A 23,985-nucleotide genomic window follows, 5' to 3' on the forward strand; every position below is an offset into this window, starting at 1 on the left:
AGTGTGAGGGCTAGTTTACAAAAGAGGATTCGATCAACAAGTCAAAATTTTAATTGACCTTATTCAGGGCAGTCTGCACCATTTTGCATTTTGTAAACACAATTTAGTTTGGTGATGCGACTAATTATGATTGAATAAGGAAAGCAAAACCACAAAATACATTTTAAATGAGGGCACATTGCCACGAAACACCAAAAATAACATGGACATAATTGATCCATTTTTGCAGCTGAACAGTATTTTGTCTCTTAGTGAGGATGGGTGCTCCCGCCCCTTTTGACACATTCACACACACATAAGCAGCAGACACACGCGGACTGTGGTGGTTACGGCTGCATGGTGGGCAGATTAAATGTCTTTTTAGTCTCTCTGGGGAGCAGTTAGACAGAGCACCTCTAATCCTGTCCCTATGGGAGCCCCTTGTGCTATGAATCACACTCTCGTTAGGGGCTCCAGGCAGACAGGCAGCCACGCCCCCTCCGCTCGATGCCCAGACACCAGCATCACCCTCCGGCAGCAGCATCACTGACCCACCCCTGCATCGGCACAGAAGGGGAGGAACCGGCTCTGGTGGAGGAGATAGCAGGAACGGGCCAGACAATGCTCTTTTTACATGAGCTTTTTACAACAATGTGCCTAAAACTGGATTAATTTCAGAATGAATAGACTAATTTAGTGTCCATACACTGAATCATTAACTGAGGGTCAGGTCCCTCAGTGGACTCCATGTACTGAAAATACAGTTCTAGAGAAGTTTGACCTCTTTTGCCAAAGCATTAAATCCAACAAGCATCATCTTCTACAAAAGAAAGTTACATTGTTCTAATTACAATAGAATCATTTCCTATTTTTTTTCAGCATCCACCATCTCCAGAAGCTAAGCATTTTAATTAAGATACTTAAACTACAACAATGCTATATTCTTTTTTGTGATCAGTATTTTATTTGATTTGTATACAGTAAATACAGATGGTTTAACAGTAAGAGTAAGTGCAGTTTTGTTTGCATTTCACATTGTCCAGTGTAACAATACAGTTTTTTTTTCTTCTTTCTTTAAGCACAAGTCAGAGGAGTGAAAGAAAATCTTCCCCCGTAGCTATGTTCCCTTCCGAAAACCCAAACCCATCACATAAAACATCTTTGCCCCAAAATTTACGATTACATCTGACGTTAGACGTGGCCATCTTTCATCCCTGAATATGACTTTTATTTATGGTCATTCCTGGATTTTTACTGAGTTGGAGCGCAGTGAATAGGCCCGCAATCGTATGGCCCGTTGAACAGAAAACGACCACAGTGCAGAATTATGAACCCTCCTATCCTCCCTCTCCTCTCTTCTCTTTGGGAGTTGGGGCAAAGCTTGTGGTCTGCCTGTGGAACTTGATTAATATTTATGTCACTATCCACACCGGTATACATCAATCAATCACAAACGCCCTCCTGCGAAGGGGTGGGGCAGGGGCGACGCGGGGGGAGAGAGATAGCGGGGCGTAGAGGAATGGCCCGCTGTCATTGGGAAAGGGTTGTGCACAGTTCACCACACCTTCTGCACGGCAACCACAGCCGAGCAAATCAGGAAACTCCAGCCTCAGTGTGGATGAATGCAAGAAAATGTATGAGCTCATATGTGCGGCGTCGTATTGATCTGCTGTCTGGGTACTGTTCAGAGTAATGAATGAATGTAGCCAGGATGAATTTCCCTCAAAGCAGTGTGTTTATGCAATTTAAGGATGTGGGAAGAGGAGGCGCTGGGAACACAAAAGCAGAGACTTATTTTACATGTCTCAATATTTTACAAAGCAGCAGAAAATAGGAACTGACTCCATGTTATAGCTTAAGTTTAACAGTTTTCTAATTATTTAATAGTGCACATTGTAACTTTTCTGGTGAAGGGCTGCCACCTCCAACATTCTGTAGTCTGTCAATAAATGTAACCTTTGCATTAGATATTGATATTATTTGCCCAAAATGAAGAAATTTTAAAAAAAGAACAGCAGTAAGGTGAAAATATACTACGGCATGTAAAATGTGTAGTACAAGTTAATGGGTGTCTTGTTGTCTAATTGTTGACGTGTTTTTCTACAGAGACACATTATGTAGGGAATCTTGGCATCTAAAAAGACATTTTTTGTGAACATGTAATTATATAGGGAAAAATTTTTAGATTTTTCTTAGTCATGTCAAGGTGAGACTTTATTGAATGTTGCAATACCTGTGTACTGTACTCACAAAAGGAATGTCTTTATAATGCATAATTTCAGCTTTGTCAGTGGAATTTAATGAGTGGGTGCTTAAAAATATCAGTTCTATTGAATGAAAGAAAGATGGCATCAGGGTAAGTCAAGATAATTTAAAAAAACAAGATACTTTAAGTTGAACTTCCAAGGACTGTCCTCAGAGCAAGTAAACTTCTCCGGTCTGCAGTCCCCGCTGTGTAACTCCACACTTTGAGCCCTAAGTTAGCTGAGCTGCAGTTTTTGAGAATGAAAGGAAAGGATAAACCGAAACCCAACTCCACGAGGGTCTGCCTGTCTGCTATTGTGGATATTTATATCTGCTGTGCGTCTATGGCAGAGACACAGAGGGAAATACGAACCAGCCAACCCAAGCTGACAGTGAAGAGTCAGACTGTCAAGAGGTCTGCCCCCCTCCGCACATTCATGCCCCCCGCTACAACACCCAAATGGATTGTCATATCAGATTTAGGTGTATAGGTTATTACACCCTTGGGCTCCTGTTTCCAACACACTTGTCTGCAGGGCAGGATTGAGTTTGAGGACTCTCTCTTCTTGTTCCCAATCTCTGCAACTTACTAAATTCTTTGGATCACAACAGATAAAAGACAAGTCAATTCCTATAAGTGTGATGTAATGCAAGTCTGGCCTGTTGATTCGGTCTGCTACAACTATCGTAATTTTAAGATAAATAAAGTTCCAGTCTTTCATTTGGGTCTTCACTTGCTCCAGCAACCACAAGGATCCATGGGTTTTAGAAATAAAATTAGGACTGCTATCATAAAAATTAACCAAGTAAAACAAAATCTAAGATCTGGGCTATGATTTAGAGAGAAGAACTTGGGCACTGGACATTTGCGGTTTACTTCTCAATGAACTTCAACTGTTTACACAATAAGTCACAGTGAGGAGAGAACTGTCTTATTATCTGAATTGAGACCCCAATATTGTAAGCTGTAAGTGTTGTAAATTGTAACAGCCTAGCAGCAATTGTGTGAATCTAGTCAAAACTCTGAATAGAGCCCAGAGCCTCTGCCGATTCAAGACCCTGGAAGATCATTATTCTTGATTTGCAGTTCAGTTTGTTTTCTAACCTGTTTTAAGATCAGAATCAGCAGAAATAATACAATTGACTCTACTGTTTACCGTTGATGAGGAAGCATATCTCATCCCATCCCTGTACGTAGAAGTCCATCTATCAATAGTGACATTTTAGCAAAGCCAAGCACAGAACAAGAAAGGCTTCAGTCATGTGCGCTGAGAGGGGGGAATTTAAAACCAATTATTCCTGACATGTACATAAACTATAGAATATAATGTATGGGGACAACAGAAAGGATATGTTTATGACAATGCAGATAATCAAGCATAACATTATGACCAACGCGAATACAGCTTTATAACCAGGTAAAATTCCCTAGAAGTTGGAATTGGCTTCTAGACATAATTCACACAAACACAGACATAAAAATTGTTCATAAGACACATTAAGGTGCCCAAGACTAAAACATTACAGATGTCCATAAAAATAATAACATACATAAACAGGTACAATTTAGCAAACAGATTTAGTTTTACATCTAGGGACCAGGCCATTGTGCAAAGGGTGGGACAAATTGGGCTGGGCATTTACAGTTACTTTATTGGACCAAATATCTGGGAAAGCAGATTTTTATTTTTGACAGAGAGACTGGCACACCATGAGAACAAACTAAAACATAATACTGAAAATCTTCTTGCGCACTAAAGGATACAGCAGTGAGGCTCTGCTATCTTTGAAACCAGTTAGCTGCATATTGTGGGACATTTGGAATTTCAGATATATGGGATCAGGAAAACATGTGTGAATGAAACAGACTCCAACTCAAGAAGTCTGCTCAATTGAATCTGAACTATGTGTACAGTAAGGTTAAGGCACAAATAAAATTTATGGCTTCCAGTCTGTCTATGGATTTTCTGTCATTTGTTATGCCCTCATCACTTCTGAGCTCTGCTGTCACTTAACTGAAGAATTTCTATTGATCGCAAACAATTGTTGTTTACCCACAAAGCTATAGAGGTCTGAAAGAGGATACTAAGAAAGGAAGAGACTTGCAGTGGAGTGAGGGGACATATAGATTGTAGCATTATTATTAAGAATATTCAACTGATACAGTTTGAATTTGTAATATTAAACCACACAGACAACAAACGATAATAGCGTGATAATAACAAATTAGCACTGAAAATCCTCTGACACTCAGATGCATATTTAACATCAATAGCCTTCATATTGCTTACTAACCTTTAATTATTATTATTATTATTATTATTATTATTGTTATTATTATTATTATTATTATTATTATTATTATTATTATTAGTAGTAGTAGTAGTAGTAGTAGTAGTAGTAGTAGTAGTAGTAGTAGTAGTAGTAGTAGCTGTATTATTATTATTATGCTCAAACTCTACTCAAACAGTGAGAGATACAGGACTACATACCATACTGCATACAACTGTAGAACAACTCACCATAATGTAACAGATAATACTCCCTACGACTGTACAACAATTCACCGTTATGTAACAGATAATACTCCCTACAACTGTACAACAACTCACCTTTATGTAATAGATAATACTCCCTACAACTGTACAACAACTTACCTTTATGTAATAGATAACCCTATGTCCTGTCAATCATGATATCATTGTCACACTGTCTTCCTGTGGCCTCTTGTATACAGCTGAGATTTTATATTACCATTTATATTTTTTACTCATTGTTATTATATTATATTATTATTATTATATTATTGTGATGAGTGAGATACTGTGTCCAAATAATTTCCCTTGTGGATCAACAAAGTTTATTTAAGTCTAAGTGTAAGTCAGTAAAGTCTAGATAATGGAAGGTTTCAGGTTTGTCCTGCTGTGGAGGGGTCAAGCTCCCTTTAACTTTTCCCTCAAATAGCCAGCGGGAGGTAAAATTGTATTGCATTATTACATAAGTTATTAGTGTACTCATCTGACCTCATTTCGCGTACAAGTGAAAAGGAATTTTAGTGACTATGCTAATGTATATTTTGGGGTGACAGTCATGGATGCATTGAGAGAACAGTAACAGTTTGCACACGGAGCATTTAAAAGAGCACACAGTTGATTAGTGTGGAGTTGCCTCTTACTCTGGGTCCATGCTCTTACCTGGCCGTGTGGAGCAGGGGATGCTGGGTGCCCACCAGTTTCCTCACGTGCATCGCTACATTACTGAGTTCATCACTGAGCAGGCACCGCAGGCTCATGAAAGATGTGGGATAACCGACGATCTTCTCCGCATCGGACACTACTTTGTTCCAAGTAGAGGGTCCTGAACCTGAGAAGAGGTTCAGACTCCGGTGTCCTACCCGCGCCAGACAGGGCAGGCGCCTCAAACCAGCAGTAAACATGATCTCTCCGGGCAAAAAGTCTCTCTACCTTTAAACGCAGCGTTACGTAAACCTCGGTAACATTTTAGTATTACAAAACCAGCCTGTCCCGCTCTAACTTTGCGACATACTTCAAAAAATGTAGTTACTTTAATTCATTTTACACAAAATGACATTGTACTAGCTGTGTTTTCCAACACACGACCTGTGAATGCGAGCCGCCATCTTTAATTACGTCACAAGTTACGTCCCTGAACGTAAGTACGGCCGTCACGAGCGGACACGCCCACACTTCTCAAGCACTGCTCTTTTACAAATACATGGGGGGCAAATACACAATTTCTTTATACTTCCGTCAAATTCATTATTTTTCATTAAACTTACAGCAAGTATTATTTTCCTCTATCTCCTTGTTTCACAGGATCAGGGGGTATGGGTCTAGAAAAAATAATTAGGCCTACATCATAACATAAATAGCCTAAACAAATAAATAAATACATGCATACTAATTAAAAATGTCGTATTGTACCAAAATAGTATAATAAAATGACAATATAATAAAGATATTCTAAAAACATTGTGTAAAAGTATAGCTCTGGGGAAAAACTATCATTTTATAAAACTATAGATTTCCAAACTGGATACCCTTGCAAAATTATCATCACAAGTGAATCATAGGCTACATGCCAAAAATGTAATATCATAATTTTTATTCTATTGTGATCATGATTCTATACACTATATTTACTTTAAGAGGTAATTAAGAACATTTTTCTGCGATGGATCAGATCATGTTTTACTTTGCATTGTCATATATATATTTGGGTGATTTCCGGAAAAGTATGGACCAAGAGGAAAATGTCTTTATCTTTTCTCTCTCTCTCTTTTTTTTTTCTTTCTGTGCTCCACATGGTGGTTTCTCAGATGAGGTCCCCTTTACATCACTGTGGCTGTTTTGGTGCACTGGTTGTCTGACTCCAGGCATTATGGTCTAGCTGAAGGTCCATCTTCAGTCATCCATTTTATTTGAATCTGCTGGCAAATTTAAGCAAATTGTGCTTAGTGTTTAGTTTCGACCTAAAATTGTCCTCAGTTAAATATTTCATTTGATTACTTGAAAAAAAAAACCTTGAAAAGCTCAGCTCAAATAAATATAGACCGCTTTGTTGCAAATAGTGTAATACAATATCTGAGACAAAATAACAGAGTGATGGGAAATGCCCTGAGTGTGTTGAGTTTAACAATGCTCTCATTGAATTGACTTGTTTTTGAATGTTTTTGAGTCAAGGACGGCTTATGTAAGAAGAACATTAAAAAAACATGATGAGACATTTTTTTTTATCATTTTGATTGCAATCTTCAAAAATGTGACCTGCTGATGAAGTGGTGTTTTATATTTTTGTTATTAATTAGGCTGTGTCTACTTTCTCGTAAACATGATTTGAAGAAAATTGGATCGGTTTGTAGAGTCTGCTTGGAGTGCCCTGACTCATGTCTCCTGATTCTTGTCTCAGTGGGCACTGGTGTGAGTGACCCTCCACCTGCTATTTGCTTTAATTCAATGTTGGACTGACATGTGCATTGATGAACAAAGCCAATTAACCCCTTTCAGATTTTATGATTTGAGAGAACAATATAACATTTTAATGATGCTGCATTATTAGCACCATTGAGCTTGCATGTGTCTGCAGCTTTGTTTTTTCTATGCTCCTTTCTTCAACATAAAATTGAAGTGCCAGCTACACAGAATAGGACAAACACATAGTTGAGCATCTGACAGCCTGTTATTGAGGCAGAGATCTGTGATGCTGGAGTTAACTGTATGAAGAGTTTCCAGGACAATAAAGTTGACAATTGACCTTTTACTAAAACACTGTTTAATCCAAGGGGTATATGTGATAAACATTAAAATGTCACTCATTTCGCTTGTGGCTGACCCTGAGTTATTCTTGCAAATACAAGCAGTAATCTTTACTGAGTCATTCAGTAACATTTTCAGTAGTGTGATGGCAGAGACTTGATTGCTTCAATAGGCCACATTAATATTTTTTGAGTTATCATTATTGTTTTAATGTAGGCGTCGGTACAGCATGAGAAGTCTGTAGTTTGATGATGATGCATTTTGATAGAAGCTGGCACTATTTCAGACACAATATCATTAGCCTGTTCATTCATCACCCACCTGTTGGTAGAAAGCTACTTCTGTAGTCATCGCTGTGGTAGACAAGGCTGCCAATCATATATATAGATACGGATGAGGTGTCTTGCTCAAAGACACTGCGGCAGTATTGATAGACTAATTAAACCGCTAAACTTTGGTTTGGCTCTCAACCACTGCCAACCCATTTATAGCCAGAACTGACGCCTGGGTGATGACCACATGTTGTTTAAAGTGGTGTTAGGTGAAATGTATTTCTCCTTTGCGCGCCTATCAATCTTTCAGGCATTCCCGGGACACCACTTCAGGCCACTCTTGAGTTGGAAATGAACTTGTGCGTAAAGCTACACTCTATAGGTCCGTCTAATGGTGGGGGCACCTGTTTGCTGCTCCAGCAGTGAGAGTCGGGGGAGCTGCTAAGTGGAAGTGACTGCACTGATTGCACTCGATGGGAAAGCGAGAAGAAATCGCCTACCTCTGAACATCAACGCGTCATATAATGTTTCAGCGGACGCCCCTCCCCCTGTCTCGTTTTCTCCCCTCACTCAACCTCTCTCCTTTGACTCACAGCGGCGGCTCACCACTGGCGCACGGACCGTGGAGGAGGAGACGGGCAGAAGATGGCTGACTTAGCCGGGCACCGAGAGCCCTCGGCGGCATCACCAGCGTCACATGGGCCGCTAAAACGCTGCGAGACCCCCGCCGTCTGGCGACTGTAAACAGCTGCTGCCTCTGTAACCCTCCTCCTCCTGTCCCTCCTCACCGCAAATATTGACAGAAGAAGTATCAGAGAGAAAACATGGCAGAGATGGAAAAAGAGGGCAGACCTCCGGAAAATAAGCGCAGCAGAAAACCAGCTCACCCGGTGAAGAGGGAAATAAACGAGGAGATGAAGGTAACACCAGAGGGGTTTGTCCAGCTGCATGTGCACGGGGGCGCGCAGAGGCAGTGCTTACAGAACTCGCGTGTTGAAACCTCCATGGAAATTTATGATACACTCTAGTGTAATTGGCTGGGTGATGGTCCAACTTAGATCCCATGATTCCTATATAAGTTAAGTGCCGTGCCATGGCCAGCAGCGCGCTCCGTCTGTGCCAGTGCCAGCGCCACCTTGCACAATGGATGCGGCACCCATTCACTGCTCCTGTAGTAAGTTTTGAATCAATGGAGATGCCACTGTGCCTTTCTAGTGCGCCGCGTCTCTGTTCCCCCCGTTTAAGCGCTTTTTAGCTTCACGGCTTGCCCAGAGGTAATGGAAAATCCTGTGCGTCAGTGAAGGCGTCAACATCGCTCGTACTACAGTAATACTAATACAATTGCGGCTGCACATGACAAGCAGCTAATGCATAATTAGTCTAAATCAATGGGGGAACACTCGTCGGCGCGTGATGCTTTGTGGAAATGCGTGCATGTGTTTGTGTGTGCTCGCAGCTGCCCAAAGGCTTCCGATCCAGATGTGCGTCTGTCAGCTTTACGCACACGACACGAGCACATTGTCTGCCGTTGTTCCCACGACACGCGGTTTTATTTTTATTTATGCTTTTATTTTACCCTCTTTGGGAGTGTAAATGGGGTTTGTTGTGGTTGATTTAAGAAAGTGCTATTTGTGCGCGAGGCTGCTGCTGTACTGAGCGCTTTGTCTCTGTACCCTCATTGTTTGTACACATTTTCAGGGAATCCTACTACTCTGGATAGATTTATAGCTGTAGTTATATGGATAAGTCGTAATCAACATTATGTTTTAACGCCTTTAACGGGAAAGCAAATGTGCATGCATCTTGCGAGTCCTGAAGCAACCCGGGTTGATATAAGGGCTTTTTGTACTCACACATCCAAAATAGCAACCGCGTTCATGTGTCACCACAGCCTATCCTACTGTAGACTCAAAACATGCGTAAATGAAAAACTTGCTGATTGTGTTATAGCTATATCATCTCTTTTCTCAGTAATATTTGAATTCACTGGACATTGGCTGGCAATGCAAAGTGGAGTTATATTTAAACAATATGTTGTGAAGGCATCCCCCAGTGTCTGGTCCTGAGGGAGCTAGGGTGGGGTGGCAAAGCTCCCCTCTTTTTGTGGGGTGCAGAGGAAGTGCCATAGGCAAATAGTCATGAAGTCAACCAGTCTGAATAGGATGGTTGAGCTGATTCGCATTTGAGACCAAGAATCAGTTTCTAATGTTTTAATATTTTATTTCATGGAAACACATTGTGGAGGGATTTTCATTGTATGTGGTGAAGTAAATTACACTGAAATGATTGCTGCTACTGCAAACTAGTTTAAAAGAACAGAGTGGGGTGAGGAAGCAGTTTTCCTCAATTGTTATGGAGTTTTTTCTTCCATTTTATAGAGGGAACACTTAAGATAAACTGAAGGTTAATTGACAAAGCTCATTACTGTTTACAGTAATGAGTTACTGTTTTGAATAGGGGGGCTTTTGTATATTCTGGTGATTACCTTAACACAATGACTTGTGCATGAAGACAGTCAATATTAAAAAGCAGTAGCCTTCAGAAATTCAATCCAAACCAACAATGTAGACACAGTATCAAGTCTTTACTTTGTATACAACATTACATCTTCAATATTTCAAACTAAAAAGAAAAGTTTCACTGACACACAATGCGCCCTTGTTAGCTGTCATAGAACCAACCCTTCTAATGTGAGCCCTGTAAGAGAAGCCTCGGTGAGTAATCAGGGATTGGAGCAGTGGGCACACAGGAGGCTGCACAGTGGGCTCAGAAACAGGCAGAAAGGAATGTATACAGCAGCGGGCTGGTTAAGCTGTAAAAAACTGTAACCCGAGTGTGTGCGCTGGATCAAATATCAAGGAAAGTGGAGGGGAATGAAAGCAGAGGATAGAGAGACGAGTGGAAAGGCGGAGGAGAGCAGGAGGATGGAGGGAACGCGAAGGGAAAGTTGGCGTGTAGATTGGGGAATTTTATCACGGTGTACAGTGACCTGCTCTGGTTTCTGGCCACAAGCGATCCAGTTTCCACCATCATCATTACCACAGCCCTGGCGGCGTGTGGGCTCTGACTGCAGGGAACAACAGGCATCTCTGTCCGTGTATTTTCATCATTAGCAGCTGTAGAGCCAGCTGGAGTTACACTTAAAGCTTGTTTACCCTTCAGAATTAGAGAGGGGGCTACTACAGTTCCTATAACTGTGGACATGATACGGCTGGGGTTTATGAGTCACACAAAAGTACATGCAACTTATTATAAGGTTTGCACAATACACGAGCACTACTGCCAGGCTCACATCTACTACTCCTATTACTGCTGCTACTACTACTTTAGATTTGGTATCACAGTAGCAACAGACTTTCATATTCTGGCAACAATCCTACACTTTGTATTTTCATAGCCAAACCTGACCCTGTGTCACTGTCAGCTCTCACTGTACTCTAGCTTCAAGCATCTACAGATATGTATGGGAGAGTTGGTAACTTTTAGTAGTTAATAGAAAATACATGCTAAACTGAATGGCTGTTTGTGTGTCACACTGTCCATGTTGTACCAAAGTCACTGGATTGATCTCAGTTACTGCACCCACAGATTAATGTTATTTCCATTATGGGCTCACTAGTTAGTCTGTCCTTGTGTCATCCCAAGTCTAGATTTAGTGTATGCGGAGCAGTATTTCAGAAATGTAGGGCATCTGGCTTAGAAAGATCTCAGCACTCACTGATGTTTATGCTGTTGTTGAATGCAGATGTACTCTTGTGCACTTCACTTGACCCCTGTTCAGTTACAAACCTCTGAATGCTTTTCTGGTAAACAAAAACAAAACCATTTGTGTGCATGACCATTGGTGTAAGCCCTTAGCAAAACAAGGTTATAATAAGTAAACTGGATAAAACATTAAGAAGTCTATTATCTGAATGGTTTAGCTCTTATCCAGACTTCATTTAACCTTTTGCTCTGAATGGCTATACAAAAAGCCTTTACAGCCAGTGTTTTCTATCATTCGTAGCTGCCACTGCTCCTCCGACACCTCTTCCTCAGTAACTAAAGCAGAGCCAAAGTTGGCAGTGGCGCTTTGATGAAGGGCCAGGCAGGATTAGGTTACTCTCTTAATAATACTCCCACTTTCTCCAGTCGTATAGGTGACACAGAGGACAGTGGCACAGAGACAAGCGGTGTTTTTGTGTCAGCTTCAGCTACATCCGACTTTTTAAGGACCTCTTCAAACAGGCTTCACCTAGCAAGTAAATGTATCCTGTTATCATCTACGAGGCTGATCATTTCACGTGCGCTGAACGTGATGAAAGCAGATTTCACTTATAGCGGCTTACTTTGGACCTTTGTCTGAATTTATAGTTACAAATATATTAAAAAAAATACCCTTTGGTGGAAAATTTGTATATATAGTAACCGTATTGTAGAAATAGCATCAGTAGAAGAGTTTAAATTTAAAGTTCTTTATAAAAGTGCAATAAATGATCATTTACAAGCAAACATTAAAAAAAAAAAGACATTTAGGAAACTAAAATAGGAGATAAAACAAACCAAGACCTGAATGTGTTTATACATTGGATACATTTCGAGTTAGACTTAAATAATATTCTAACGTGCCATATGAACTTTAAACTGGTGTATTGACTGGGAGGACCTGTGCTGCTACAGAAAAGGCTGTCACCTCTGGTCGAGCCTGGCTTTAGGCCCAGACAACAGGAGCTGTTCAGTTGATGTCAGGACTGTAGGCAGAGTGTGGGGCTGTAGCAGCTTGGTCTGATAGGATTGGCTCATGAAGTCCAGATTACTAAAACATTTAGCAAGACCTTGGCTTGTGTTTGAAATGGGAGACAGTGGGTACAAATAACAGGAGTGATATGTTTTCATTGTATGTTTTGTAGGATTATCAGTTACAACAGATGCAGTAGCAGTTGTAGTCATACTAACTGCAGTGACATATGTGGTTGTATTTTAGCAGTGTTCAGTGGGTTTAGTTGTAAACTTTCTGATAAACATTTCAGAATTTGTTATTTTTCTAGCATAATGTTTTTGTTGAGCTCATCTATTGAAATAAGATATTGCAGAATTTTCAGCATTTCATCCCTCTTAATTTTGTATACCTTTTCTCATAGTTTACTTTATCTGTGGAAGAAATTTGACAGAAACCTAAACTTTTGGGCATGGCAGGCTGAACTTTAAATGTCGGTGGATCACTGTTGGTGTGATAATTGCTTGTCTCTGTGGATGTCAGAGTGGTTTCTGAACATCTTTCTGTGAAACTAACTTTAGCTGTGCTCGAGAAGTGCTGCTAAATCTCACTTCCAGGGACCTCCGGGCTCTTCTGTCACTCACCAGCGTTTAAGCACAAGTTATTACTACTGCAAACATAAGCCAGCCTCATTAGCATTTCACTATTTATATAACGCAACCAATAAAAGAGTCAAAAGGAATGTTCTGATGTTCTCACCTTCACCTTATGGGGTCATCATGGCAGATTACTGTGCATTGATTTATGTGTTGACTTGGGTTAAAGATGCCCTTTCTCGCACAACTCTTCATTTATCCAAGATGAGTACATTTCATTTGAAGATCCCCTTATATTTGCTCAAACTAGAGCTGGACCATGGTGATAAAAAACAAATCTGATTTCATTCCTGTGATAGTTTGCTTTTTTAGTCATATCATATCATATCATATCATATTGTTCATTGTTCATATCATATTGTTACTAGTTTTCTCTTGAATGCAGTTCTATGCTCAAACAATTATTATTATTATTATTATAATACAAACATTATTGGTCAGCCTGGGCAAGGCTCAGCAATGCTCTGAGAGACTGGCAGCTATAACCAAATGCAATGTGAAAAGTGTGAGAAAAATAACTTTGAGGCAACATAAAAATACTTTAGAGTTTACATGAATCATTATCAAATTGAAATTGTGATCTGGCTCCAAGAATACTGAAATATACATTTTTGGCATATTGCTCACCCCTAGTGCAAACCTTATTTTGTTTTCTTCAATGATAACTGCATTATCAGCATCTTGCCATTCAGTCAACACAGTAATATCAGAAATACTGCCACTAATAACTGTCTACTAGGCTGCCAAGTCTTAGACATTGATGATATAGTTATAATAAATTATATATAATATATCATATATACTATAAAGAAAGAGAGGTTTATAGATATAGAATATATAGTGTTGTAAATATGAACATGAAGACTTGATTTTCATTTTGATACCATGACATTTAGAAAATGTAGCAGTTCTTTTAATATTTCTAAATCGTTTTCCATGTGTTCATCAGCTTGATTTAATATAGGTTTAATTTGGTCTTATTTATGAGATTTTTCATTTGTATTGATACTTCAAATTAGCATTTACTTTCAATCTTTGTTTTATTGATTAATATCTTGGTAACAATTGTTTTCCATGCCATTGTATAGAAGCAGGACTTGAACTTGGATTGTGTGAGAGAATATCCTATGCAGTCTATCGAAATTTCCTTCCTATAGACTTCATTAGATAAATGCACAGATATAGAAAGATACAATATGCTTCTGTGGATCCTGGGCAGCAAATACAGTCTCTGATGTGCAACGAGATATTGTGCATCAGTTTAGTGTTAAGTGGGTGGTTGTGTTAAGCCTTTATTGCCACAGACACATTAGTTTAATTTATGTGGGTGGACCTTTAAAGCTAAATGTACTGTACGGGCACAGTGTTCCTATTCACTGGATGTTTCATTTTATTTCTCCATAATATGTAACATCTCAGTGTTAAGTGTTTTTTCTTAGTTTGTCAAAATGAAAGTACGGAATCAAAATGAGTATTGCTTAAGTAGAGATACCTAACAGATGAATACTAAATGTTGTGTTAAATATTTTAAACCTATACTTAGAAATACTCGCTAATTGCTAGACCTGTTATATACTGATAAGTGCATTAAATTCTAATAATCTTACTTCTGATAGGCTATGAAACACATACTATATTATCATTCAAAAACAAAACGTGACATTTGCCTTTATGGGTTAAAACAGTTACTATATGTTATCAAATTCTGATAAATTCTGTAAATTAAGATCTTAATCTGTGTTTTCAAGTTCATCTTGTTTTTCTCTAAAGACAAAGAGCTCTTTTGTATCTCATTTTTGCATTTCTGACTGCATTTACGCATAAACAAGCACCACTTTAAACTTTCCACGCATTAGAAACACCAAATAAAATCACGGCATTTAAAGCCACAGCACAAGTTGTCAGATGTGCCACAACATATTGACAGAACAGTGCCTTAAGTCATGGAGAGGGACTGCTGTTTTGAAATGTGGAATAAATGAATAAGTGTTTCTTTCAAACTCAATGCAAAACAAACCGACCAATGGGAAGCCAAGGCGGGTCATCTCCACGGCAACAGTCTACTGTACATAACTGCACAGGGAAAGTGTTTGTCCTTGTGAGCCGGTAATATGACTCTGCAAGCTGTTGTTGTGTGTCAATTGACAAGCACGTTTACTTAAGGCTAAATCAGTCCACATGGTACATTTAGAGCTGGGATCAAACTGCAGTTACGATGACGATTTTTGAGGCTTGAAAACTGTTATAAGTGAAGTGACCCATGACCAATCTTCTATTACAGATGATGTGTTTCCATTACCACAGTAGTCTGGTCACAAATAACCAAGTTAACCCTGTGCCAAGATAGACCTGTGCAATAGTCATTATAGTTAATTTATTCATGCTTGGGAATACATTTTTTGCTAAATATTTAAAAGTGCAGTATGTAACTTTTCTGGTGGACAGTTTGCTACCTGCTAGTCTTCATTCAGATGTCTTTTACTACTAAATCATCTCTTTGAAAAAACATGTCATCTTAATGCCAGGTCACTTTTCTATAGATCTGACCTGTGACCCTAACATGACTTGGTGGTGTCATGTCTTAATGCAAATAGATAAGTTTTGCCATATTGTGGAGAGTACCTTTAATGTTTTTTCCACCTGTTTATTTCCCTTACATCAGTACCATATATAATCCAGCTGCTATGGATACAGTGTAATTGCATTGGAACAACATCACATAACATCAACTTGAGTTGATTTGGCGTAACGTCCTTGTCACGTACGATATAGGCTTTCTCTCTTCATTATAGCCAGAGAAGAACCTGTGCTAAGAAGTGTTAAGGACCAGTATCTCAACTGGATGTGCAGCATTTGGACAGAAATTTGTGCCAATAAGGCTAACCTGCTGTACTGACAAGTAGCTGTAATGTTAACAGTTAACTGGGCTCCATATCTTTAGTATTCAAACATCTTAATTTGTGCCTATAGTACCTGGGTCTCCTTGAAGCTATGGCTCTAACTATGACATAATTGTGTGTTGCAGAGTTTTGCGGAGAACACCATGAATGAGCTGCTGGGCTGGTACGGCTATGACAAAGTGGAACTGAGAGATTCAGACCAGCTGGACATCGAGACACCGCAACACATCTCTGTACTCAAAGGTACAATAATATTACATCGGAGCTTAAATACTAGTATAATCAGTATGCTACAAATCACGGGTGGATAATATTCAAAGATAAAATTCAGAACTACAAGAGGACCAAACCAAGTCTACATAAAGAATAAATTAAGATCAAACCAGGACTAGTGTGAATACATCCTTAGTAACTTTTGGTTGCCTATCTGTGATTGGTTAAATCTGTCTGTCACTCACTCAGAGCGTGACAGAGGCTGACCAGTAACAGCAGCAGGTGAGAGAAGGTAACTAGCCAATGTTAGTGATTGAGCATAGAGCTGCACAATTTACACAGAAAACACTAAATGAACATATAACTTTCTCCAAATGGTTCACAAACAACAATTTGACTTTACATCATCACCCACCTTTACTGTACATACATGCAAGCCTAAAGTGTAAAGGTGGATGATATGATGCTATAAAGTCAATTTGGTATGTCATACAACATACTTCTTCAAATCTGTTCAAGGTGCTATGTATTATTGTGCTTCTCATAGGATTTTCATTTATTTTAAGGCATAATTATACAACAGTATATGCAATTGTATAATTATGTATTATTTGTCTATATTTATTAATATTTTGACAACAGTCTCTTGTTATGTTTGCAATGCATTTATTATTACATTTATATTTTTACTCTTGCATTATATTGTGATGACGTGTGAGCTACTGTGTCCAAATAATTTCCCTTGCGGATCAGAAAAGTTTGTCTAAATCTAGGTCTAATTCTGTTCCCATCCAGAAAACTCATTGCCAAAACTCGGCTCTTCCTCGGAGGGGGGTGGTGAATGCTCTCCGGATGGGGCCAACAGTTCACACTCTCAGCCCGCCAACAGAAATGGAGTCACCGAGGCCTCCAGTGCAGCGCCCTCCTCAGGCTCAAAGGAGCACCTGCCCATCATCGTGCCCATGGTCCCTCCCCCACTCATCAAGCCCCCCACAGGTAGGACCCCTCTGGCATTTCTAGGGACAAACACACAGCTTATGCAACTAAAAGAAACATGTTTACAATTATCAATCACCTTTTTTATACGTATTGCAACAGTTTGAATGTTTACAAAGATCAAGGTCATTTTGAGCTCATCAGGTCCTTATGTAAAAATGCTTCTGTCACAAAACCAGATGGTGTGGAGATTTGAAATGCATCAACTTAGTTATTACTATAATGGATACAATACAAGATTATAATACAAAAACAATCAATTCAATTTTGTTCTGATCAAACCGGGAGCAATCTCTTTTAAAAATAACTTCTCTACACGTCAAAGTGAACTGTGTAACTATTCTATATAGTCTATATCATCTGCCTGCATCCATGGCAATGTCATTACTTTGCCTAGAATGTCCCACAATATGTTTTTATAGCAGCTTTGTGGCTGAGTGGCAAGCACTCTCACTTCACAGCAAAAAGGTTCTGGGTTTGAATCCCAGGCCTTTCTGTGCAGCATTTGCATGTTTCTCTCGGTGTCTGTGTATTTTTATTTATTTTTTTAATATTTATATTTATAGTCATATTAATAAGTGTGTCTGGGTGGGTTTTCTCCAAAACATGCACAGCGGGGATGGCACTTTGGCTCCCACTGTGGCTCCCACTGATCCTGCCAGGTTTCCACAGCAGAATTGAAGAATGGGTCAAATGCTAATTTGAAGTGTACCTTAAAAGATGGAAAGTTACGTAGTGCATCTTTAACTTTTGACACTGCATAAATAATGGTTTCAAATAATATAAAAAATAAATATATATTTTTTTTTATATTACTATTACTATTACTTTTACTACTAGAAGTAGTCTGTGCTGTCCTCCAGACTTGGAAGAATCTTGCTACATTCCACCACTCCCCTATCAACAGCTGTTCCCTGCAAAGATTACTCAAATTAAAGACCTGCTTGCTTATTTAGACAACCTCTTAGCCTGTGTTTATGAGAAACTCTCTCTACATCTCCTCAAAATAGGCCACTAATGAGCATGCAACCTGCTGTACACCTTGTTTAAGTTGCACCTGCCCTGTGTCAATATTCCCTCTCCGACTCTCTGAGGGAAAAGTCGGCTTCTCTCGGCCAGGCTCTGGATTCATTATGCCTCGCCACGGTGCACGCTGGGGTTGGTACGCCCTGGTTTGGCATCACCAGAGAGCAGTCCCCCTGGCCCTTGTGAGGCGGGGAAACAGATGGTGCGCTCCCACTTTTAACCAGGCACAAACCCAGCACCGCGCGCCACCACTACCCAGCCGACATCCTCCTCCATTGAACATAAGCTCAATTATTCATGCCTCCGTGCAGAAAACCCCCAAAGAAGCCTGTGAGGTGCAGGTACGGTGGACAGGGGCATTTTGTGTGGCAGTGGCATAATTAGCGGAGGTTTTGTCAATATGCAGATGCAACTTTTAAGACAGGTGTGGAAAGAAGCCAAAAATGGACTAAATGATGCATATCTAAAACATGCATATGAGTTACTCTTTGTTAATTGTAACGAATGTCATCATACATAAACTTTGGACTGAAACAGACATAAGTATAGCACTATGTAAATTTTATCATGTAAGGCTCAAAAACCTCCTATTTTCATTGTTATTGTTTTGTCTAGAATGTCCCACAAAGTGGCATAAAACACATGTATTATATCTCCATGGAGACAAGCAGGTGACTCCTCCAAACTAAGTCTTTTTCAGCCATAAAAGTGCCTGCAATTGAGTAAATGCTGTCATTTACTCAGCTACCTAGGCCTTAGTTTTGACCTATGTTGTGGTACAGTACAGTCAAAGAATTAACAGTTTCATAGCGCATCATTAATTGTAAAACTTGTTAACATTTAAGGCCCGTATCTATTTTTATTTCCTGTAGTGCGTCAGAGGTGGTTTACAGTTAGCAACCTTGCTTGAAGCATCATAATTCATAATTCATTGGAAGCGGTTTAGTGTCCCTATTTAAAGTATTTCTAGTCAGTAATAATTTGGATAGAAAGACAGTGGACTAGTGGAACAACGGGAGAGCAGCATAAAATATGAATGCATACTTTATAATGTGGATTTTAGGACTCCAGAGAGTTATTCCCTTAATTGCGAGTTAGTTCTTACTTAAAATGGGATTGCTCTGTGGATCCATTAATCTGAACAAGGCCGGAGTCTGAAGCGGAGGTGAGCTGTTTCGCCCTCACACCAGCGCAGTCATAATGTGATAATTGGGGGATAGTGCAGGGAATCTCAGAGGAACTCTCTTATTGCAACACCACTAAAAGCCCACAGCTCATCACAGCTCACCACAGCGGACACACTCCAGCGGCACCCTGGGTCTGTTCAAATGATTTGCTGCCCGCGGCGACCACACAACCGTAACAGCTACATAGATTCAACGTGGAGTTAAGCAAAACATATTGATTACATTGGTTTGTGCATTTGACCAAAATGATTTATTTGAGACTGTGATTGTTGTTCAGGGTTACTGTACCATTAATGTTCTGTGTGTACTGTAGTGTGAGGTAATTATCATTTATTAATGCATTTTGAACTAATTATTTTTTCCCGGTTTGGTTTGATTTGATTTGAAGACATAATATTTTGATTTGAAGACATAATATTTAGATTTGAATTACATTTTTGCTATAATAATGGAGAACTGTTGCCATGCCAAATCATTCAATCAGGAGGAATGATTGAAACACATTGCCCTTCATATTTTGATAGAATTATGATTAATAAATCATTTAATAATTAATCAATTAATAACATAGTTTAAGATATATGTATTCTTATCAGGGGTGTCAAACTCAAATTCACAGAGGGCCAAAATTAAAAACTGGGAGTAAATCGTGGGCCAAACAAAACATTTTGACAACATCTGCTTGTTTTCTCTTTTTTTGAGATACGTAATGTTAAACCTTTTCTTATTAAAATAAATGTTTAATAATAGTTTTGCTTAAACATTTAATCCAGAACAAGCATAATATAAAATAATAACAACATTTTAAATAAATAATGTCTCTATAGCCTATCTGTAGCTTTTGAACTCATTTTAAATGTTTTTTTGTTTGTTTGGTTTTTTGCTTCACAATTCCAATGAAAATCCAATCTTTCAACTATGAACAGTCAAAAATCATAAATAAAACATTCATCCAAGCTCAGTTTGCGAGGCTGTGATTTACTCTGATGCACATGGATCCAAACCAGATACAAATACTTGGCATCTCTTCTTAGATACAAGTTCATCAAAGTAGTAGTATTAGTAGTAGTAGTAGTAGTAGTAGTGGTGCATGAGCCATACTGGAGCGACACCCGGTGGGCCAGCTCTAATAAATATTTGATATGAGCTATAGTATGTATTCCTATACTTATATTTTTATTTCTATGTCATTTTTGCATTTTCCCTCTTTAGAAATGCCATAGCACATTATCTTTTATAGTTGGATTGCATATTGAATTTGTATATTTGCTGCTTCATATGCAACCCTTAACAAAGTCCCCTGTAAAGGTCTTCTGTAAAGGAACTACAAAATCAAACAGCATTAAAACATCTCCCTCAATCCAAATAACACATAAACATTATTACAGATTTGTTACTTTTATGATTAAAGTTTCAGTTTTCTGTCTTCACACACAAAAGCTTGTGCAGTACATTATGTCATTATATTAAGTTTAGAGTCAGGCCAATGCACATCTTACAAAATACAATTCACCAGCCGTGCAGCCCAAAGTGAATTAGCAAAGTTCATGTCATCTGACCCCTGCTTAATTCACCCATTTGTTGCATTCATGTGGAGCTTGCATACCTTAACCGCTAATTTAACAGATGCCATTCTTACATGTTTTGTGCTCCCAATCAGACAATAAAAGTTAACCACGTTTGAACCACAAGGTCACATTTGGTTATTATAGAAGACATCAGTGTTAATTAAAAATTCCAGTGATTTTCTGCAGTGTAAAAAAAGCACCTCATATGTAATTTTGGTGAATAGACTTGCACATTCAAATCTAAATAGCTGAATGCCTAATGATTAATCCTTGTATTGAGGTGCAAACCTGTGTCCGGAGATGAAAGACAGGGCAGAACTAAATCATAACTCAAATTTTCATACCTTTTATTTCATTATTTTAGACGAAGATGCCTCTAATGTCCAAATCATGTGCGCCTGGTGCCAGAAGGTCGGAGTCAAGCGCTACTCCCTCAGCATGGGCAGCGAGCTGAAGAACTTCTGTAGCGAGAAGTGCTTCGCCGCCTGCCGCCGCGCTTATTTCAAAAGGAACAAGGTAAGAAAAAGACAAACGCTTTTAATGAATAAGACACTTCAACATCACAATGCAAATAAAGTGACAGTCCCCTGGTTATAATTACTATAAATCCTCACTCCAAAACACTTGTAAATTGAATAGGGATCGAGCCACAAAAACACACTTGCCGCACTTGTTATTAAATTGTCATTTTTGTCAGATGACTGCAGTTAAACAATTCTTTCTCTCTCTTGTACCGAAGCTGGGATATATAAGGAATTACATTGTGAGTATGCTGTGTTTTACTGTCCTGCTTGTCTGTCCTGGAGTCAGCTTTTCATTCAATACATAATCACATTTTACGCACAAAGGACTAGACGGAAAGACAGGGTGCACTTAGAGACTCTTCTTTTTCATATCAAAATGTATGTTTTTTTTTATTTATTTCTGGGCACTTATTTCAAAGCATGAAAACACAATTGCGTATACTGTCAGGCTGTGTATGTTGTCCTCATTCTAGATTCATTATTGAAAACTGTTGAATCAAAACATTCCAGTCTACTCATTGCATCAGTCTCAAGCCAGGATAAATGAAGAAATTCACAACAGAGACAACTCAAACAGAGGCATGTTATCAAAATACTAGTTACAAGATATGAACAATCCTCCCCATTCATCCAGGTTTGAAGCTGACGCAAAAGGTTAAAGGTACAGTTAGGAATTTTGGACATAAGACCTCGTTTCCTAGTGAGCCAGAGTGTGGGAGGAGTGTGGATACACTTTTTTAAATATTCCATCCAGTCCTTGTATTTACAGAGGTCGCTAGTGCTAGGCTAGTGCATGTCAATGGCCATAGTTATCCTGTCACTAAAAATCGTACCCACTCCACGAAACCCCCGAAGCAAATCTATTATTACACCAGACTGTAGCATTTGCATTTGAAGGATTTATGTCTGAGCAGCAGCAGGGAGTTGTACTTCCTGATAGAAAGCTTGGCAGTGGCAGACTGATATATGAGAAAATAGTTCTTCAACATGCAACAATTCATGCGATGCAAGGTTAGTTTTATTTCAGACATTATTCTATCAACACAGATATTTACATGGACAGTCTGGTGTAATAATAGATTTGCTTCGGGTGTTTTGTGGAGTGGACAAGGCTGTTTTTAGTGGCAGGCTAACTATGGCCATTGACATGCACTAGCCTAGCACAAGTGACCTCTACAAATACAAGGACTGGATGGAATATTTTAAAAAGTATCTCCACATGTCTCCAACACTCACATGAAGTCCTATGTCCAAAATTCTGAACTGTCCCTTTAAGGAAAATCTATTAGAAATGTACATGTTTTATTACCTCTAACCCCATTGTGATTCTAGGTCTGTTTTTAATGTGACCATTATTACTAAACTGTCTACCATGAAGAACCTATAATTACTTAATTATAATGTGTTAGTTCAAGTGCAGATTAGTAATCAGCATGCTTCTTCAATTCCTGTATAGTTTGAAATTACACTTAATTAAACAGCCCACTTTATATTCAACCATCTTAAATCACTACAATTTAGTTTTTAATTTCAAATCTTAATAGCATTGCAAGACCATACCATGCATTGCCTACTCCATAAACTTTTCCCAATTTCTGTAATGGACTACTTTCTTTTGGCGCTCCCCTCTATAATATACAACTCATACTAGCGTGTTTACGGTATCTCTTGGCCATAGTGATGACAGATAAATGTTTAAACATAAATAAATAATAGTGTGTGCGTTTTGAGTGGCGTGCCTTGAATAGATGACTTATATTGACTGAAATATTATCCCCGCATAAATCTACTCATGTGCTATAAACTTTGTAAAATATTTGCCAATCAGAACTGCAGTCATAAGCATTACACATCATTGCGCTGTTGCAAGAATCCACTGAGCAAGGGACGCGTAAGTGATAAACGGTTTTGAAAAGTTAACTTATATTATTGAAGTTAACTAAGGTATTTTAATAACTAGTAAATCTCAACTAACTGAAGTGCTGTCTTAAAGATGCAGTGTTCTGTTCTTATGTAGGGTACCCCACCTGTTTTTGTACATGTTCCACAGTATAGCGTTACTTATCTAAACATTTATTTCATTATGGGTGTTTTTATGGCTCAAAATTACATCTTGCTTCTCTACAAACATTTCAGGCAAAGCTATAACATTCTCCATAGAGAGACAGGTACGTCCATTTGAAACTTTTTACAGTGCACCTTCAAGACAGAAACCCTAAATGTCTAAAATATTTGCTTTATGTTTAAGTAAAAATGTGAAACAACTGAACAAATATACCTGAGATTTATATTAGTCTTCAGATTGAATAAATACTATAGTTAGGCCTGTCACAAAAATTACTATTTTTACTTATTGTTCAATATTTGACCAATGAATAATACTTTTTGGGGGTCAATATTTATCGTGTGTTTTCTTCGCTGTACTGTCATGGGAATTTTTTTGATATT

At 38.7% G+C, this 23,985-nt stretch overlaps 2 protein-coding genes across 2 annotated transcripts in view; one reads left to right on the plus strand and one right to left on the minus strand.

Annotated features, from left to right (window-relative positions):
* Positions 1-1,652: 1,652 nt before the first annotated feature.
* pdss2 (prenyl (decaprenyl) diphosphate synthase, subunit 2) lies at positions 1,653-5,855 on the minus strand. Its single transcript, XM_055158381.1, has 2 exons — positions 5,418-5,855; positions 1,653-1,748 (listed from the first exon to the last, which is right to left on the minus strand). Exons 1-2 carry the CDS (start codon positions 5,657-5,659, stop codon positions 1,664-1,666), a joined length of 327 nt encoding a protein of 108 aa, XP_055014356.1. The 5' UTR covers positions 5,660-5,855; the 3' UTR covers positions 1,653-1,663.
* A 2,740-nt stretch (positions 5,856-8,595) lies between these two features.
* sobpa (sine oculis binding protein homolog (Drosophila) a) overlaps positions 8,596-23,985 on the plus strand; it is a 31,037-nt gene continuing 15,647 nt past the window's right edge. Inside the window, exons 1-5 of the mRNA XM_055158331.1 lie at positions 8,596-8,691; positions 16,149-16,266; positions 17,032-17,232; positions 21,378-21,529; positions 21,753-21,776. Of these exons, the coding sequence (XP_055014306.1) occupies positions 8,596-8,691; positions 16,149-16,266; positions 17,032-17,232; positions 21,378-21,529; positions 21,753-21,776 (591 nt within the window). The remainder of the gene's footprint in view (positions 8,692-16,148; positions 16,267-17,031; positions 17,233-21,377; positions 21,530-21,752; positions 21,777-23,985) is intronic.

The sequence above is a fragment of the Boleophthalmus pectinirostris genome, unplaced genomic scaffold, assembly GCF_026225935.1.
Source record: "Boleophthalmus pectinirostris isolate CB_2022bp ecotype Guang Dong unplaced genomic scaffold, ASM2622593v1 HiC_scaffold_10, whole genome shotgun sequence".
Taxonomy (NCBI): domain Eukaryota; kingdom Metazoa; phylum Chordata; class Actinopteri; order Gobiiformes; family Gobiidae; genus Boleophthalmus; species Boleophthalmus pectinirostris.

Coding starts and splice junctions, on each gene's coding strand:
- pdss2 (XM_055158381.1), bottom strand. CDS start 5,659: ATGTTTACTGCTGGTTTGAGGCGCCTGCCCTGTCTGGCGCGGGTAGGA. Junction 1,749..5,417: donor CCCCTGCTCCACACGGCCAG/GTAAGAGCATGG, acceptor TTGTGTTCCCAG/CGCCTCCTCTTCCCACATCC.